The 16,349-nt window shown below is 44.2% G+C and overlaps 1 protein-coding gene across 1 annotated transcript; it reads right to left on the reverse strand.

The window, feature by feature from the left end:
- Positions 1–7,248: 7,248 nt before the first annotated feature.
- LOC105463389 (neuropeptides B and W receptor 1) lies at positions 7,249–11,814 on the reverse strand. Its single transcript, XM_011710453.3, has 2 exons — positions 11,631–11,814; positions 7,249–11,258 (listed from the first exon to the last, which is right to left on the reverse strand). Exon 2 carries the CDS (start codon positions 11,059–11,061, stop codon positions 10,075–10,077), a length of 987 nt encoding a protein of 328 aa, XP_011708755.3. The 5' UTR covers positions 11,062–11,258; positions 11,631–11,814; the 3' UTR covers positions 7,249–10,074.
- Between the last annotated feature and the right edge of the window lie 4,535 nt (positions 11,815–16,349).

The following is a 16,349-nucleotide window of genomic DNA, read 5'->3' on the forward strand; positions in this document are numbered from 1 at the left end:
TGGGGCACTTTTCTTTTACCCTTCTAGGTTATCTGAATGTGGCCCTGGAAATTAAACCAACAGAAAACAGATGAACAAGAGAAAAACAGAGTTTATTAACATCTGCAGCATGCATACATGTGGAGAAACTCAGTGATGAGTAACTGAAGGGTGATTAGAACTTAGGCTTACATACCATCTCAACAAAGAACAATAAACTTACAGAGAAGTGACAAGATTTTAAAAATGGGTTTAGGTTTTTAGGGCTAGCAAACTGTGGGAAAGTAAATGTAACAGGGAAACTAATGGAAGAAATGTGCAGGGTTTGCTGTGCAGATTCCTCTTGGTGGCATTTCTGGGCTACAAGTCTAGTGTTGTCTTTGGTGATTCAGAGACAGCCTGCTTTTAAGCAAATGGGAGGGGAGGCAGAGAGTTCTTTTTTGTTTGTTTTGTTTTGTTTGAGATGAAGTCTTGCCCCCAGACTAGATAGAGTGCAATGGCACGATCTTGGCACACTGCAACCTCCACCTCCTGGGTTCAAGCGATTCTCCTGCCGCAGCCTCCAGAGTAGCTGGAATTACAGGCGCCTGCCACCACACCCAGCTAGTTTTGGTATTTTTAGTAGAGACAGGGTTTTACCATGTTGGCCAGGCTGGTCTCGAACTCCTGACCTCAGGTGATCAGCCAGCTTCAGCCTCCCAAAGTCCTGGAATTATAGGTGTAAGCCACCGCCCCTAGCCAGAGAGCGTTTTTGAATTGGTATCCAATGTTTCTCAATTATCTTCAGCTCAAAATAATCCTCATGCCAAAGTAGCATATTTTGAGGCCAGGCACAGTGGCTCATACCTGTAATCCCAGCCCTTTGGGAAGCTGAGGCAGGAGATTACTTAAGGTCAGGAGTTTGAGATCAGCTTGACCGATATGGTGAAATCCTGTCTCTACCAAAAATACAGCTGGTCATGGTGGCGCCTGCCTGTAATCCTAGCTACTTGGAGGCTGAGACAGGAGAATCGCTTGAACTGGGGAGGCAGAAGTTGCAGTGAGCTGAGGCCACACCACAGCACTCCAGCCTGGGTGACAAAGCGAGACTCCATCTCAAAAAAAATAAATAAATAAAAACTAATAAAATAATAAAAGTAGCATATTTTGGAGTGGTATATTTTGATCCCCTACAAATGCTAATAAATATTATGCAGTATGTGGATGTGTATAATTTAGGAGAGAAGAGGGAGCCAAAAGAAACAAGCCCTTGAGAAGGTGAGAAGAAAAGGAATCAAGAGCCACCGGATGCAGTTGATGTTTGGTTGGAGAGACACCTCTTTCATATGACAAAAGGGTGGAGGGGGAAGCCTCACAGAGGCTTCACCGTGAGAAAATGAAGGAATAATTCCACATCTAGGCACACCCTAAGGAAATGATTTTTAAAACAAGCTAAAACACATGTATGGAGATCCCATTATAGTAATAAGAAAAAATGTCTAAAATAGCAATAGTAGTCTGGGGACAGGGGCTCATGCCTGTAATCCCAGCATTTTGGGAGGCCAAAGCAGGCGGATCACTTGAGGTCAGGAGTTTGAGACCAGCCTGGACAACATGGTGAAACTCCATCTCTACTAAAAATACAAAAATTAATCAGGTGTGGTGGAGCACACCTATAATCCCAGCTACTCAGGAGACTGAGGTAGGAGAATCCCTTGAACCCGGGAGGCAGAAGTTGCGGTGAGCTGAGATCACGCCACTGCACTCCAGCCTGGGCAACAGAGCAAGACTCCATCTCCAAAAAACTAAAATAAGATAAAATAAAATAACAATAGTAAAGGAACAAACTGCAGTAGAGAAATGGCAAAGACTATTGCTACATTTTCGCTTTCTGTGGAATGTTATGATAAACAACCCAGCAAGCGGGGAAAAATTCAAGATTATTATTATTATCATTATTACTACAAAAACTAGCAGGGCTGCAACTGCAAAGCTCGATTTTTCTGCACCAGTCATCCTTAAGGTGGCAGCAAGTCCACTTTTTACCAACACCTTAAATAGAGAGAAAATACAATAACTCTTGCAGATTTATTTTATCAGTTTTGCTCCCCCTACTGAGAATAACAAATATAATTAATTTAACTAGTTTTCTTTTTTACTGACTGGGCATAAACTATTACTCATAGAGAAAATGTTTATTTTGGAGGGTTATTTATATTTCAATATATTAATGGCAAGGAAAAAAACAGAGTTTTTATACACACCACAGGCCAAAGAAATAATTCTTGTATGATTTTTTAAAAAATAAGGCACTATAATCAAGAGAAGCATGTGCCCTGGAAAGCCTAAACAATCAATATTTTGATATTTTAGATTCTAAAAACGTGCAAGCTTCTGAAAGAGAGCAGTTAAAAGCAAGCTCAGAATCACTGATAATTACTGATAGGTGAGAAAATAAAATCACATCAGTGTCTCAGCTTTTACCACAATAGTGCCACATAACTCAGAGGCATGCAGTGGCAAGCATTGATTCTCACGTTCTCAGAGCTGCATGTCGTCTGAATGGCTTTGTTCCACGTCTCATTCTCGGGTCTGGACTGGGAGCTTTGGAAAGGCTGATGCCCTGATACCACCTGGAGAAGCTGATCTAATTAACGGGCCTCAAAGGCAGCCTGGCCTATGTGGATGATGACTGCTGCTGTGTGTGCTGGGCCTGGCCTGAGGGTGATGCTGAACTACACAGAGGTTCTGTGGCGAGTGGGCTACGCTTTCTTGACAGATACATGTGGGTATCTCCAAATAGCAGAATGCTGGTTGTCAGGGAAACCTAATATTTTAGATTGCTTGAATTTATCATTTCATTCCAAGACATTTCTTGACATTTGTAGACTAGGCTTCTTCCAAGTAACTCATTTCTTACCGAGTTCTTCTAAGCCAGAAAGAAATTTCTCTAAAATGTCATTGAACCTGTTACACACACACACACACACACACACACACACACTTCAGTTTAAGATGATGACATTTACACAGTATTTATTTACTGTTATATTCTATGAAAGCCCTACTATAAGAACAGGAAAGAAATTTCTTAAATGGACAAAGAGCTAGATAAGCAATGACAAGGGTGAGAGATACCGGTGGATTTCGAGAGGTTGGTCAGCAGAAGGAGCGCTGGTAAGCAACAAAATGCAGAAATGTCTACAGCAGTGTCCCTTTTATCCAATCTGATTTGCTTCTAAAGCTACTCAGAGAGACCACCGTGCCCGTGGAAGTTGGGAGTGAGCTGCAGGGCCACAAATAGGGATGCTGAAGGAAAGCTGTGTGAAGAATGGTTAGGCTCCCCAGCCTGGCCGCTGCAGCCAGGGGACACCTACTCCCCATCTCTGCTGGAGACTGGAGTTTCACAGTCTGGAGAAATTGGTTCCAGAGATGCGTTGCAGGGAACCAGGTGCTGCAAAAAGACAGGAACCAAGTACAGGAACAAAAACTAGGGAGACAAAGTAAAAGTCTGAAAACAGAATAAGTGGAGGGATCCCCTGAACACAACTGGCTTTCAAAAGTGCCAACAACCCCGCCCCCAAAATCTTCACTATCATAATGTCCAAAATTAAGCAAATAAAACATTGAGGTATAAACCTAAACCTATAAGTCAGTAACAAGGAGGTAAATCCCAGAATCAATAGTTCATGTGGCTGGGAGGGACTATGGCCAGTTGGGACTGGGTGGAAACTTGATGCTTATAATAAATCTTCTGCGACAATCAAAAGTTGTAGAAGTTTAAAATCAGCAAGAAAAATACCAATAATCCCATTAAAAATGGGCAAATGACATGAATAGGCATTTCTCAAAAGAAGATGTAGAAATGGCCAACAAAGTCCAGGGGAGGTGGCTCATGCCTGAAATCCCAGCAGTTTGGAGGCGAAGGCAGGGGGATCACATGCAGTAAGGAGTTCGAGACCAGCCTGGCCAACGTTGTGAAACCTAGCTCTACCGAAAATGCAAAAATTAGCTGGGCATTACAGCAGGCACCTGTAATCCCAGCTACTGAGGAGGTTGAGGCAAGAGAATTGCTCGAACACAGGAGGTGGAGGTTGCAGTGAGTTGAGATCGTGCCACTGCACTCCAGCCTGAGCAGCACAGCGAGACTGTCTCAAAAAAAAAAGAAAAAAAATGTCCAACGAACATGAAAAAATGCTCAACATCAACATCACTGTAATCATCAGGGAAATGCAAATAAAACCATATGAGATACCACCTTACCCCAGCCAGAATGGCCATTATTAAAAAGTCATAAAACAATAGATGTTGGCATGGATGTGGTGAAAAGTGAATGCTTACACACTGTTGGTGGGAATGGGAATCAGTACAACCTCTATGGGAAACAGTATGGAGTTTTCTCAAAGAACTCAAAGTAAATCTACCATTCAATCCAGCAATTCCACTGCTGGAGACCTACCCAAAGGAAAAGAAATCATTATATCAAAAAGATACCTGCTCTTGTAGGTTTATGATAGCACAATTCACAATAGCAAAGATATGGAACCAACTTAAGTGGCCACCAACAGATGAGTGGATAAAGAAAATGTGGCATATATACACCATGGAATACTACTCAACCCCTAAAAAGAATGAAATAATGTCTTCTGCAGCAACTTGGATGGAGCTGGAGGACATTATTGTAAGTGAAGTAACTAGGAATGAAAAACCAAATACAGTATGTACTCACCTGTAAGTGGGAGCTAAGCTATGGGTACGAAAGGCATACAGAGTGGAAAAATGGGTACGATGTACACTACTCACGTGATGGGTGCACTAAAATCTCAGACTTCACCACTATACAATTCATCCATGTAACCAAAAACCATGTGTACACCTAAAGCTATTGAAATGTTTTACGTTTGGATGTTTTTAAATGTAATTTAAAATTAATGTATTACTTTGATGAAAATTAAACTGTCTCAAGCTAGGCGAGGTGGCACTTACCGGTAGTCTTAATTACTTAGAAGGCTGAGGCAGGAGGATCTCTTCAGCCTAAGAGTTCATCTCCAGCCTGGGCAAAATAGTGAGATCTCATTGTTTAAATAAATAAAACAATTTCAAACATAAAATTTAAACGCAAATTGAGCTCAACATTATTAAATGAAAGTTAAAAAAATTATGTGGATTATTGTTTTCATTATCATTTGAAAGATTCAATAGAAAAGTTATATAGATGCATTCTTCCTTTCAACTGAAAGTATAAGCCACAAGAAACCTCATTAGTTAACATATTCTGTACATTTAAAATACATTTTCATTTTAAATAAATGTATTTAAAGGTTTAGTATAATCTTTAACCATAATAATAAATTCTCATGATAAATCCAAGATGCAGTTTTTTTTAAGGAATTATGTAACTCCCTTTTAACTAAGACCCCTGAAATTCCTCTGGAAAGAGAATAAATAGAAATGTAGCAATGAGGAGTGGTATTTTTATTGGAAGAGAGGAGTTAAAGGAATCAAAACAGTATTATGTAGGAGAATGTGGATAATTCACTTGGTACTTTTGCAGGTGTAAATATTTACATCTTTTCAGGTTTGATTGCTGCATTCATACCACAGTGACTGAATAGGGCTGATTTTTCCTTCTCTACCAGACCATTCATCACTGCCTAAAGGAAGAAGCTGCTTTGACAAATGGATGAATCATTTAAGATATCCGTTTTGTTGTTACTATTTAGCATTCACAAATGATTTGCCCCTCGCCTTTGGGAACACTAGCAATTTCTTCCACATTGTTGACTACACACACACCCACTCTTTCCGTGGTGAACGGTGGCCTGGTTATTGCAGTTGTGACTCTGGTCCTTGGGTTAGCTCAGAATGGGGGTGAGTTAACCTTCTGGTAGAACAATCTTTGTGAGAAGATCCAGATTTTACAGGAAAATGCTGAGCCGCTCTCTAGGTCTTGGCCCAACAGGGCATCAGGTCTGTGTGCACTATTGCCTCCCAGGCACAAGAGAAATCTTCTTCGGGACTGTGGGAAGTACGCAGTTCATGCATTCTGACAGTTTCTGAACAACATCATTTTAAATTTCCTTCCCTTTTTCCATCTTTTATTTTTATTTAATGTGATGTCACCAATGTAACCTTATGAGATATGGTACAAACAAATAAATTTCCCTTGCCCTAAATTCAAGGACAGCATCATCGATTGCAAAGCTCCATTCTATGGAGATAGAGCCATCATTAGCATTGTATCCTATACGAACAGTCCCTCTGGAGCACAGTTCCACGTACATAAAGTATGGGGGCTGCTAGGCACATGGTGCCTTTGTGTGACAGCTCTGTTAAGAATTTTTGTTCTCATATAATTTTCAACAACCCCATACACTTTGTAAGTCTCTGAATTAAGACTGGAGTTTTATAATATTAAATCTTACCCTCCCTTTATCTCATATGAACTAATGGTAGATACACCTTGCTTAATCTACTAAATATTTAAAAGATATCGTTTTCTAGTCTAATATTTCCAAATTACACATTGCAACGAATTCCATCTCTGCTGAAAAAAGATGACGCAATTCCTAGAATAGAATAGGAACTGGATGACTCTGATTAGTCTTCATTGATCTCTGTGGGCGTGGCTAAATTGATCTACTTCCTTGTATCTCACTTTCTTTGTATGTAAAACGGGGGCCGAAGAGCCAGACCCAAAGCTGTGCTAATAAAAGACTGTTATGGGCAGAATTCTCTGATCTCTTTCTTAATGGGCATAAGCATACATTATTAATATCCAAGGTGGGTTATTGTTTTATTGTCTTCCTGTTGTTTTCCCAGCATGTTGTTGAGGAAAGAAGGGTTTATAATAAGTTTGTGGGTTTTTCAGGTGAGATTCTCCACCTTGCATATTTGTGCTATGTCTATGCATATTGCTGATAGCGATGTGTATGCTAATAATTCAAGCAATTTATCTTCCCTTCTCCCCCTCCACATAGCTGCTCAAATATTTAAGAAATGAGGCTTTTGATGGTATGGCAAAAGCTTGGCATCCTTTCTCTGCCCAGCATAAGTTCTAGAATCTCTGCGTTTATCAGCAGCTTTGCATCATTTTCACAATCAACCAAATTAAAAAGTGGGGTGGGGGTGTTCATTCTTAATTTTGTCCTGTCAAATAATTCTATTTATTCATTGAGTATTCATTAGATCACTTTTCCAATGAAGGTAGTATTTTTAAATAATAATACTGCACAAATGCTAAGGTGACTGAATTGTGAATAACATGTTCTCAGAAAATAGAATGCTCACTTATTACACAGAATGTTTCAGCTTTTATTTTAAACTGAGTTCCTCTACAATGTACTATAGAGTTTCTGCGTTTATCAAGAGAAAACATAAGCATATACATTACGTAACTGTACTAAATTAAGTAAAAGCAAATAGACATTTTTAACTATTCAAAGTGGTAAAACCAAACCATAGAGTTTACACAGAAACTGCAAGAATTCAACACAGTGTTAAAACCTTTGCAATACAATGATGTGAATAAATTCTACTTTTGTCTGGTTTATATGTGTATTTATTCAACCGATTACCCAAGACATAAAAAGGAAGCCTGAGATGTACAGTCTACATGCTCATATGAAGGGCAACTACCTAGAAATAATGATACAACAGTTTATCCAGTGATCAGAAAGCCCAAGAGGAACTGAACTACCGAGTCCTAATTAATCCCACAGGCATACTCAGAAGCCAATCCATGCCTTGCTGGGGATGAATAGCAATGTCAGCCAGTGTATTTTTCCAGCAGTCATCTCCATAGATTCCAAGAAGGCTCAAGGTCAATCTACTGTAGGGATGAAACAGTGGACAGATGGATCACTCAGCTGTCCCCCATCTGAGTCCAGTTACTGAGCTTATTAAGACTGATGAGAATTGAATCCAGACAATCACCCCGGCTGTGTTTGTAGCCAAATGTTCACCTTACTCTTTGTCCATCACCTTAGGTAAATCTAGAAGTTACTCTAAATTTAAAACTTTAATTTTGAAAAGTTACGGAGGATTCATGAGATAATTTTGAGAGTTTTAAGGAAAATCAATAGAATGATTCCTGGAAATTCAAAAGATACTAAAATGAATTCCAAGAAGCCTCTGAAGCCGGCCAGGAGAGAGAGGCTTGAGGTCCACCATTTGAAACTCATTGCAGATGAAAGCTTTCTTTTAAACAATTAACTATTATTTGCCACCCAAGACAGAAGGTTTTTTAATGTATATTTTCTAAACTGATGGTTATGAATTATTTCAAGGTTTCTAAAAACTCTGAGAGCTAAGAAAGCAATTCTCATTCACCAAAATCAGAGAGGGGGTTTGCTTCCCCCCATTCCAAGGGGGCGTTTTTCCCTTCCAAATATTTATTAAAAGCTATTTTCAACCTAAATAATTGAGAAATTGATTGAAGATGCCAAACTAAGCAAACAAAATCTGCTGCAACACTCACATTTTGTCTCACATATGACATAGTAGGAAAAAAACATTTGTAGAAATTTTCATCCTGTTTGGACTTCATCCCAAAGATTAATACCTTTTAAAACACCATAATCAATGACCAGAGTTTGGTTAGGGTTCCGCCCTCATGTCTAAGGCTAAACTGCAGAGGATTGGGCAAACCCAGTGCCAGTCCTCTCTCTTAATCTACTTTGTCTTCCATATGCAGAGATAAAAACACAGGTAGGATGCTGGCCAGTATCCCTGATGACTCCAGAACCAGTATTTACCCGGTTTACCGGGACTACCTGCCGGATGCTGTCTACAAGTAAGGAATAAAGCCCAGGTAATCCACAGCTCCCTGTGAAAAGTCCAGCAGAAAAAACCTGAAGCCATCGGTCATCTCTGCTTCCTGCTGTCCCTAAGGCGGGGCCCAGGAAGCACAGAGGAGAAAGGGAACACAAGAGAATAGATAGCATTTCTTTTTATCTTATTTGATCTTCATGGCAACTCGTGAGATTAAGACATGTACATTATTTGTAAAGTTTTCAGTTCTGAAAAACAGTACACACATGAACAGTTACAACAAACTGGTCTAAGTCAGACAAGAGACGAGGCCAATTGGGGGAATGGGGCGTGGGGCTTGGCGTCCTCTAGAAGCAGCGATGACCAGTGCGCCGCAGTGCTGTGAAGCGCGCTCAGCCCGAGCGCTCCACCACAAAGCCCTGCGGTCCTCGGACGCTAAGCGCCCGGCCGCTGGCTCCTACTGGGGGCGCCGGAACCGCGCGCCCGGGCTACTCCAGGTTCCTTGCTCAGGAAGTCTGAGACATTTTCAGGGGAGATTACGGATAGGAAAGAGAAAAGACAAAGAAAAGAAGGAGTTGGGGCACACAGGAAGAAGGATCACTATTCGTATCATATTCTAGGCAGTCACAGCCAAGCGCCACCCTCCTTCCCCGAATCTCATGCCTCCGCAAAGGCGCGCACACCATACCACACAGGGGTGTACACGCACCCCGATGGGGCACCCCGAGTTGGTGTGTTTTCCCGAGTTGAGAGACGCTGGCGGCCTCGGCAGCCGTCCCCGCGCGCGGCGCCAGGCCAAGTGCGTCTCACAGGGTGGGCGCCAAACGCTCGCGCCCAACCCTCTTCCCAGAGCGCGCGGAGGACAAGGTGACCCGCCCCGGCTGTGCGCCAGCTACAGCAGGGGCCACGCGGAGCCGACGCCTAAGGGCGCCCGCAGCGTCCTCGGGCCTCCCTTCGAAGGCGCAGAGAGCTCCTACTCCAGCCATGTTCCAGACGACCAGGGCTCGGGGTGGGGGAGCAGGGAGCAGGGCAGGGAGGGGGCGGCTCCCAGCAACACCCGCCTCCTCCTCTGCCCTCCTCTACCTCTACCTCTGTGTGAGGTAGCGCTCGGCGTGGCGATCTCAGCCGCAGTGCTGCTCACGCGGCGTGGACGCGCATCACCTGGAGGGCAAGGTCAACCTGCTGGCGCAGCCGCAGCGCTTCCGATCTGCTAAGTAGGGGATGGGGGAGAGAGTCAGTTTCCCCGGGAGGCCTACGAGGCCTGTCGGGTCCCGCACTCTGGCGGCGGCTCCTCCTGCGCGGTCCAGGGGTGGCGGGGCATTTGCGTAGCCGGACGATGGGGAGTTAGGCGGCCGCGCGGCAAGTTATCAGCTGGCGGAGGTTCCTGCGAAAGCTGTCGTCCAGGAAGGCGTAGAGGAACGGGTTGAGGCAGCTGTTGGCGTAACTCAGGCTGGTGATGAAGTAGGAGATAGCGATGACGAGTGGCGTCTGCGGGAGGTCGGTGGTGAGCGCCACCACGGTGCTCAGGTGGTAGGGCGTCCAGCAGAGGAGGCACACGGCCAGGATCGCCACCACCAGGAACGTCACCCGCTTCTTGGCGCGCTGCAGGGCCTTGGCGTGGCTGTCCAGCCGCATGGCATGCAGCCGGCACAGCAGGGTGGTATAGAGGACACAGATGGTGGACACCGGGATGGCGAAGCCCAGCACGAGCGTGTAGAGGCGGCTCGCGCGCCACCAGAAGGCCTCGGGCTGCGGGAAGACCAGCACGCACTGGCGCCTGCCCTGTTCGTCGTCAAGCCGGGCGAAGACTGCGAAGGGCAGCACGACGAGTGTGACGAGCCCCCACACGGCCAGGCTCACCGCGCGCGCTGCGCTGTAGGTGCGGCCGGCCACTCGGCGCGACTCGGCAGTGGCCAACACCACCAGGTAGCGGTCGGCGCTCATGACGGTGAGGAAGTAGAGGCTGGAGAAGGTGTTGTACTGGTCGATAGCCACGATGAGTTTGCACATGAGCTCCCCGAAGGGCCACTGCCGCAGCAGGAAGTCGGCGATGTTGATGGGCAGCACCAGTGTGAAGAGCTCATCGGCGATGGCCAGGTTGAGGATGAACAGGTTGGTGACGGTCTTCATGCGGGGCGCCCGCAGCAACACGTACAGCACGGCGGAGTTGCCCGCCAGACCCACGGCGCAGATCACCGCGTAGACAACCGGCACAGCCACCGCCAGCGGTGCCGGCAGCGGCGCCAGAGTCGACGCGTTGGAGCAGCTCAGCGCCCAGCCGGGGCACGATGCGTTGGCGGGCCAAGGCTCCGAGAACGAGGCGTTGTCCATCTCAACGAAGGCAGAGGAGCCGGCGACTCGGCGTCCCCCACGGCCGCCCCACGGAACTCAGCGGTCCCGAAGCCCGGGTCTGCACGGACCTGCTCGCGGACGCTCGCTTCAGCTCTCCAAGCCGTTCTCTGGTTTTTCTAGAGGAGGGTGCCGTTCCCAGCCACCCCACGGCCCACTGTCGCCGCGGACTCACGGGGCTGGAAAGAGGAGTTTAAAGCATAGGTTAGTTCGTCGACGTGTAACTTTAGAAAAAGGCGCGGTCCCGAGGGGTGTGTGTGTGTGTGTGTGTGTGTGTGTGGAGGAGGGCGCCATCATGCCCTAAACCTCTTCCACGTGAGCGCTTCTGCTACCTGTTGAAATCTCACTTCTACCAGTTGAATACATTAAACGAAGTGCTAGAGAGAGAAGAATCCTCCCCTTTGTAGGAAAAATACAAACCCTTCTCCCCTCTTTTAGGAAACTTCAGTAGACCCAGGTCACCCCACCGAATCCCGCAGTGGCAAGTTTCGGTCTCCCTAGGGTCTGTGCGCCCTCAGTAACAGCAAGCTCAACAGCAGTCTTTACCTTACCTGGCTGGCTGGGGAAGGGGTCTGCCTTTCCTGGAGCTGTCAGGAGAGGAGCCCACCGGCTGCTGGGAGGCTGAAACGCCTGCCGGCTGGTTGTCTGCCTCCTGGTGTCTGCCTCCCCGCGTTCGCCAGAGTCCGCAGCTCGCGTCCCCGCCGGTCCCTTCCGCGCGCCTGGAAGTGCAGGGATGGCGCAGCCGCGACTGCGTTCCACTGCCCCGACCGCCGCGCCCATCCCCCACCCCCAGTAAAATGGTCTTGGAACTAACAGAGAACAGAAATTCCCCCAAAATTAAGGGATTCCTTTCTTCCATCCTAGTAGTGCAACCTCACTCCATCTGAAGTAATAGAAAGTTCTCCTGTTAAGAATCGAATTTAAGAAAAACAAAGTTAGGGTGTAAGTGATCTATTTTTAAAGGAGAACAATGCAGTGGGGGCTCCTGTTGCATTTTTTAAACACCGTAACACAAATGGGCTAATGTAATGTGAAATCTGTGAGTGCAATTTTATAATGCAAATCACCTGTTTTCTGCTACTCTGGTCTTCAAGGGGATAGAAGATTGCTAGTATGTTTTCTAAAACTACTTCTACTTCTACTTTTGTGTAAGTGAAGACTTGATTAGTAAAGACAAACGGCTTCCGCAAAGCCTTTTAAGGAACCATGACAATGCATATTTCATAAATTGTTGCAAGTTGTTCAACACACTCTCTACTCATCCACACACATGCCCGATTCTCCTGCAAATGAAAGCTATCCTGCGATCACAGCAGAGAGTAGCCAAGGAAGGACTAGCAGGGGGCAGTCTTGAACTCCTCTGTTGCTATTTCCGTGGACCTTGGATTCTACCTTTAGGAAGCGGAAACCATCTTAGGTTCCTCACCAGTTCCCCTGAGAATCGAATGAAATTAATTAAATATTGGTTATTTCCAATTTCTGCTTTTTTTTTTCCCTCCACATTCCCTTTAGGAGAGACAGCAAATTAAAACACGAGATTATATCGTCTAGTAAGCTTCCCTTCCACAAAAGCGGGCAAAGCCCAAATAAAGTGCATTTCTGGTCCTCTAGGATGCATCTTAGAGAAAGGGGCCTAAGATCCCGAGAAACCTAAAGTCGCCAGTAGAAGCCTGTAGGGCCAGAAATACAGTAACCCTCCCATACCTGTGGGGGATAGGTTCCAAGAGCCCCAGTGGATGCCTGATGAAACCATGGATAGTACCCATTGCCATCAGTGGGAACATGTTTCCGTTCTTCCATCCAAAAACGACGCAACAGCAAAACTAGCATGCATTTCTTTTTTCTTCTTCACATTTTCATGGATAGAAGATTTGTTTTTAGTAGATCTTGGCAACCTCTGCATATGATTTTTTTTCCTTTTCTTATTAAGTCCAGAAGTTTTACCTTTTAATTTAAAGGAGGCATTTGCAGCTTCTCTTTGGCATATCTAAATTGCCAGCATCACTTCTCTTGCACTTTGGAGCCAGAAAGAAATAAGGGCAAAAAGTCAGTAAAATGAGGGCGACTTGAACATACCGCACTGGTCGTTGCCACAGTCATCTAATAACCCAGACTGTGAAATGACTAACAGGTGAATAGTGTAGACAGCAGGGAAACGCTGGGCAAAGGGAGGACTCACCCTCTGTGGGAAGGAGTAAGATGGCTGGATCTCATCACGCTAATCAGAACCCCACACAATTGAAAACTTAGGAAGTGTGTATTCCTGGAATTTTCAGTTTAATATTTTTAGACCACAGTTGACCACGAGTAACTGAAACTAAGGACTCCAAAGCCACTGACAGGGGGATCAACTGTACAAAAGCTCCCTGGAATTTACCTACTCAATTATCTTTTTACCAGGATCTATACAAATCAGCTCCCCTGCAGTTTCATGCTTTCTGTGAAAAAAATAACAGACGATTCTTAAACTATGTCCATAAGAAGCACTATATGATAAAACACCATATAAAGTTAAAGAAAAAATATATATAATAGAAAATCTCCAAACGGTTGAAGATGATCAACTATATACACACACATATACACACATGTTTGTGTTTATATGTTTGTGTGTATATACACATGTATGTATATAGTTTATACACATGTGTATACACGTGTGGGCATGCTTGTGTGTATATATACACATGTATGTATATAGTTGATCATCTTCAACCGTTTGGAGATTTTCTACCCTTTTTGTTGTTGATTTCCTGTTTAATTACACTGTAAACTGAGAACATACTCAGTATGACTTCAATTCATAGATATTTTTTGAAACTTACTCCCCAGTGTATAGTTATTTTCTAATTATTTCATATGTACTTGAAAAATTGTTCTGCATTTGTTGGGTGCAAAACTCTAAATTTGTCAACTAGTCAAACATACTATGTTGTTCAAATTTCTCTACTGATTTTTTTTTTTTTTTTTTTTTTTTTTTTTTTTTGAGACTGGGTCTTGCTTTGTCACTCAGGCTGGAGTACAGTGGCGCAATTGCAGCTCACTGCAGGCTCAACCTCCTGGGCACAAGTAATCATCCCCTCTCAGCCCCCCTAATAGCTGGGACTACAGGCGTGCACCACCACACTAGGCTAATTTTTTGTATTTTTCATAGAGATGGGGTCTCACCATGTTGCCCAGGCGGGTCTTGAGTTCCTGAGCTCAAGTGAACCACCAGACTCAGCCTCCCAAAGTGCTGGGATTACATGTGTGAGCCACGTGCCTGGCTTCTGTTAATATTTTTATCTAACTGTCTCATTAGTTACTGAAGGGATGGGGGAAAATTTCAATTAATGAGTGTGAATTTCTCTACTTATACTTTCATTATATGCTGTCAATTTGTACTACATAATTTTTTTTTTTTTTTTTTTTTTTTTTGAGATAGAGTCTCACTCACTCTGTCGCCCAGGCTGAAGAGTGGTGGTGGGAGCCTGCGCCTCCCAGGTTCAAGTGATTCTCCTGCGTCAGCCTCCCGAGTAGCTGGGACTACAGGGGCACACCACCACGCTCAGCTAATTTTCTTTTCCTTTTTTTTTTTTTAATGTATTTTTTGTAGAGATAGGGTTTCACCATGTTGGCCAGACTGGTCTTGAACTTCTGACCTCAAGTGATCCACCCGCCTTGGCCTCCCAAAGTGCTGGGATTACAGGCGCGAGCCACCATGACTGGCCAATTTTCACTACATAATTTGATGCTGTTTTATTAGGGGGACATGAGTTTAAGATCACTATATTTTCCTGTGGAATTTACCCTTTCATCTTGATAGTCTGATTATAATGATTTTATCATCATGTTATTTTATTTTATCAAATGATTATACACTTAACATTATAATACAGAATATATCACATATAATTATAATATTATAGGTATATATTACCTTGTATCATTTTAACATCTTTAACTAGGTTCCTACTTCTTGCTGTATGTGGCCACTTTTGTTTGATTTCATTAACTGTTTTTCCATTAATATTATCATGGAATAGCTTTTTTTAAAAAATCTTTTTACTTTAAACTTTTCTGTGTCTTTGTATTTAATGTGGATCCCATGTAAGCATTAGAACATTTGTTTTAATCCAGTCTGACAATGTCTTTGAATTGAAGCACTGAGTTCATATCATGTTAAATGTAGTTAAAGATAGTATTAGGATTGTTACGGTCTGAATGTTTTTGTCTCCCCAAAAATTACTTATTGAAAGCTAATCCTCAATTGATAGTATTTGGGTATGGGCCTTTGAGAGGTGACTAGGTTCTAAGAACAGAGCCCTCATTAATGGAATTAGTGCCCTCATAGAGGCGCAGAGTGCAAAAGCCTCCGAGTGTGTGGAGCACCACAGAGAGTTCCTGTGAAGCCCAATGCCCAGCAGAGCTGGGGCAGATCTGCTCCCTTGACCCAGAGCAGTAGAGCAGCCAGTGTGTGATTCTAGCCCCAGGGAGCCAGGATGCAAGCCAGGCACCAAGCTGCCCTGGGAGCAGGGCTGCCCAAAGCTGTGGAGACAGGTTCACCACTCAGTATGTCTGAAAGTGGGACATGGAACCAAGGAAGATTATTTTTAAGACTTAAGATTTAATGTTGGCTGGGCACGGTGGCTCACGCCTGCAATCTCAATATTTTGGGAGGCCGAGGCGGGTAGATCACTTGAGGTCAGGAGTTGGAGACCAGCCTTGCCAACATGGTCAGACCCTTTCTCTACTGAAAAAAATACAAAAATTAGCTGGGTGTGGTGGCACACACCTGTGATCCCAGCTACTGGGGAGACTGAGGCAGGAGAATCACTTGAAACTGGGAGGCAGAGGTTGCATTGAGCGGAGATTGCACCATTGTACTCCAGCTTGGGCAACAAGAGCAAAACTCTGTCCCCACTCCCCACCCCCCAAAAAAAGACTTAATGTTTGCTCTGTTGGATTTTGGACTTGGGAAGCACCTGCTATGAATTTCTTCTTTCCTCTTTCTCCCTTTGGAATGGAAATGTCTTGTCCTATGCCTGGTCCCACTGTTGTGTTTTGGAAGCACACAACATGTTCAATCTCACAGGTTCCCATCTGAACAGCAGTTTGCCTCAGAATGAATTGTTCTGTGAATCTCACTTGTATCTGATTTTTAAATGAGACTTTGAGCTTTAAACTTTTGAGTTGATGCTGGAGCAAATTAAGATTTTGGGGACTATTGGGATGGAATGAATGTATTTCAGATATGAGAAGAACATGAATTTGGGAGGAGCCAAAAGGGG

Source organism: Macaca nemestrina, chromosome 8, assembly GCF_043159975.1.
Source record: "Macaca nemestrina isolate mMacNem1 chromosome 8, mMacNem.hap1, whole genome shotgun sequence".
NCBI lineage: Eukaryota > Metazoa > Chordata > Mammalia > Primates > Cercopithecidae > Macaca > Macaca nemestrina.